This window comes from Lagopus muta, chromosome 5, assembly GCF_023343835.1.
Source record: "Lagopus muta isolate bLagMut1 chromosome 5, bLagMut1 primary, whole genome shotgun sequence".
NCBI classification, from domain to species: Eukaryota; Metazoa; Chordata; class Aves; order Galliformes; family Phasianidae; genus Lagopus; species Lagopus muta.
Window position 1 is genome coordinate 40916026 of NC_064437.1, and position 1622 is coordinate 40917647.

Genomic DNA, 1622 nt, shown 5'->3' on the forward strand with positions numbered 1-1622 from the left:
TTTAAAAGCTGTTTTTTGGAGGGTACACTAAATACACATCCTCCTGTAACTGAGTGACAAACATCATTTGCCAGTTTTTCCTGCACACTAAGCTGTCAGGGCTGAGGAAGAAGTGGAATACTAAGGAAAACAAAGTAATTTCTAGAGTTGGAAATTTAAGGTAGTATATGAGCACATATCATAGAAAACACTTTATTTATGACTTACAAAATCTGTCTCTAGGTAATGTAAAATTAAGAAATAAGATGCAAACTACAAAATCCAGATGTTTAGATTGTTTTCACATCAGCATCTCATTCACAGTATATAACCACATGTGCTTTTACAGCCACTAAAAATAAAAACATTTTCATGACTTGAAGCTAGCTCTTTTTCGAGCATACAAGAGACACCCTAAGTTGGATTAAAGCAAACCTACACAATTTTGGAACCCATATATCAAACTTACAAAGTTTAAGACAGTTAGTTCTCCAAGGACTAGAACTCCAGTATAAAACTTGTTCCATGGGAGTCATTCAAGGGAAAACAAAACAAAGAACTACTTTAAAGCTGACATTAAAATAAAAATGTAGAATGAAACTCATTTGTAGTCTTACTCCATTCAGTTATAGCAAGGGTCAATTTGGCCCCTGACTGGTAGGAAATACTATCATGGATCATAATTAAATAAAAAGACTTATTTAATTAAAGGAGCCAAATTAACTAGCAAGCAATAGTCTGTAAGATTTCAAACAACTTTCTATCAACAGTAAAGAAATTCATACTTCTTAAATGCATATTGGTTTAAGTTCTCAAAGCAAATTTAGTTTGTCAAATTAGTGTAAGACACAAACACGAATAAGCTATTGTAATGCCAATATTACCTTATTCAAGCAGATTAACTCTTGCTAATTATTAAATTACACATCTGGCCTGCTGCATATTTTTAGCTTGTAATAAGTTCTAATTAGCTATTTGAAAGTGTTCAGGGTGATAGCTGAATATTCGCTGTGCATAAGGATCACTGTCTGTTGCCACTTTTTGTCCCGTATAATGGTGGTAGCTCTCTGGATGAAAGTGTTCACAGTGAAGGTTAATCCATTCCCTTTCAGTACTGTATCTCTCTGCTTCAGCAAGTATTCGTGTTAGAGCCATGATGTAACTCAAAGCCATCTGAAGGGTTTCATATTTGGAGAGCTTCTTATCCTGACCCCACTGTGGGACCACCTTCCTCAAACGATCAAAGGCTGTGTTCAGCCCTTGCATCCGTCTTCTCTCCCTGGCATTGGCAGCCAATCTTCTCTTGGCAGCACTCTCCATTCTTTCTGTGCTGCACTTCACAACGCAGCCTGCTCCACTTCTGCACTGGATGTCCGATTCTACTCCTGAATCCAAATGACTGGATTTACAGGTTTTCATATTTATTGCAGCTGCAGCTTCACACACATACAGAAAAAAAATTACACTTTAAAACAGAAGCGTCTGAACAGTTGTAGAGAAAGTACTCCTATAAGTAGCCTGTGTACCTCTTGAATCTTTTTCCAGATACTGTCGATGAGATATTTATCTTAGTATAAAAAATAAAAAAATAAAAAACTCTTCTGGCTCTTCTGGAAGTGTCTGAAAATTGCTTATTGTTTAAT

General features: G+C 35.9%; 1 protein-coding gene across 1 annotated transcript; it reads right to left on the reverse strand.

The window, feature by feature from the left end:
• Positions 1 to 942: 942 nt before the first annotated feature.
• Positions 943 to 1398, reverse strand: ATOH7 (atonal bHLH transcription factor 7). Its single transcript, XM_048945874.1, has one exon. It carries the CDS (start codon positions 1396 to 1398, stop codon positions 943 to 945), a length of 456 nt encoding a protein of 151 aa, XP_048801831.1.
• Positions 1399 to 1622: the final 224 nt, after the last annotated feature.

Coding starts and splice junctions, on each gene's coding strand:
- ATOH7 (XM_048945874.1), bottom strand. CDS start 1,398: ATGAAAACCTGTAAATCCAGTCATTTGGATTCAGGAGTAGAATCGGAC.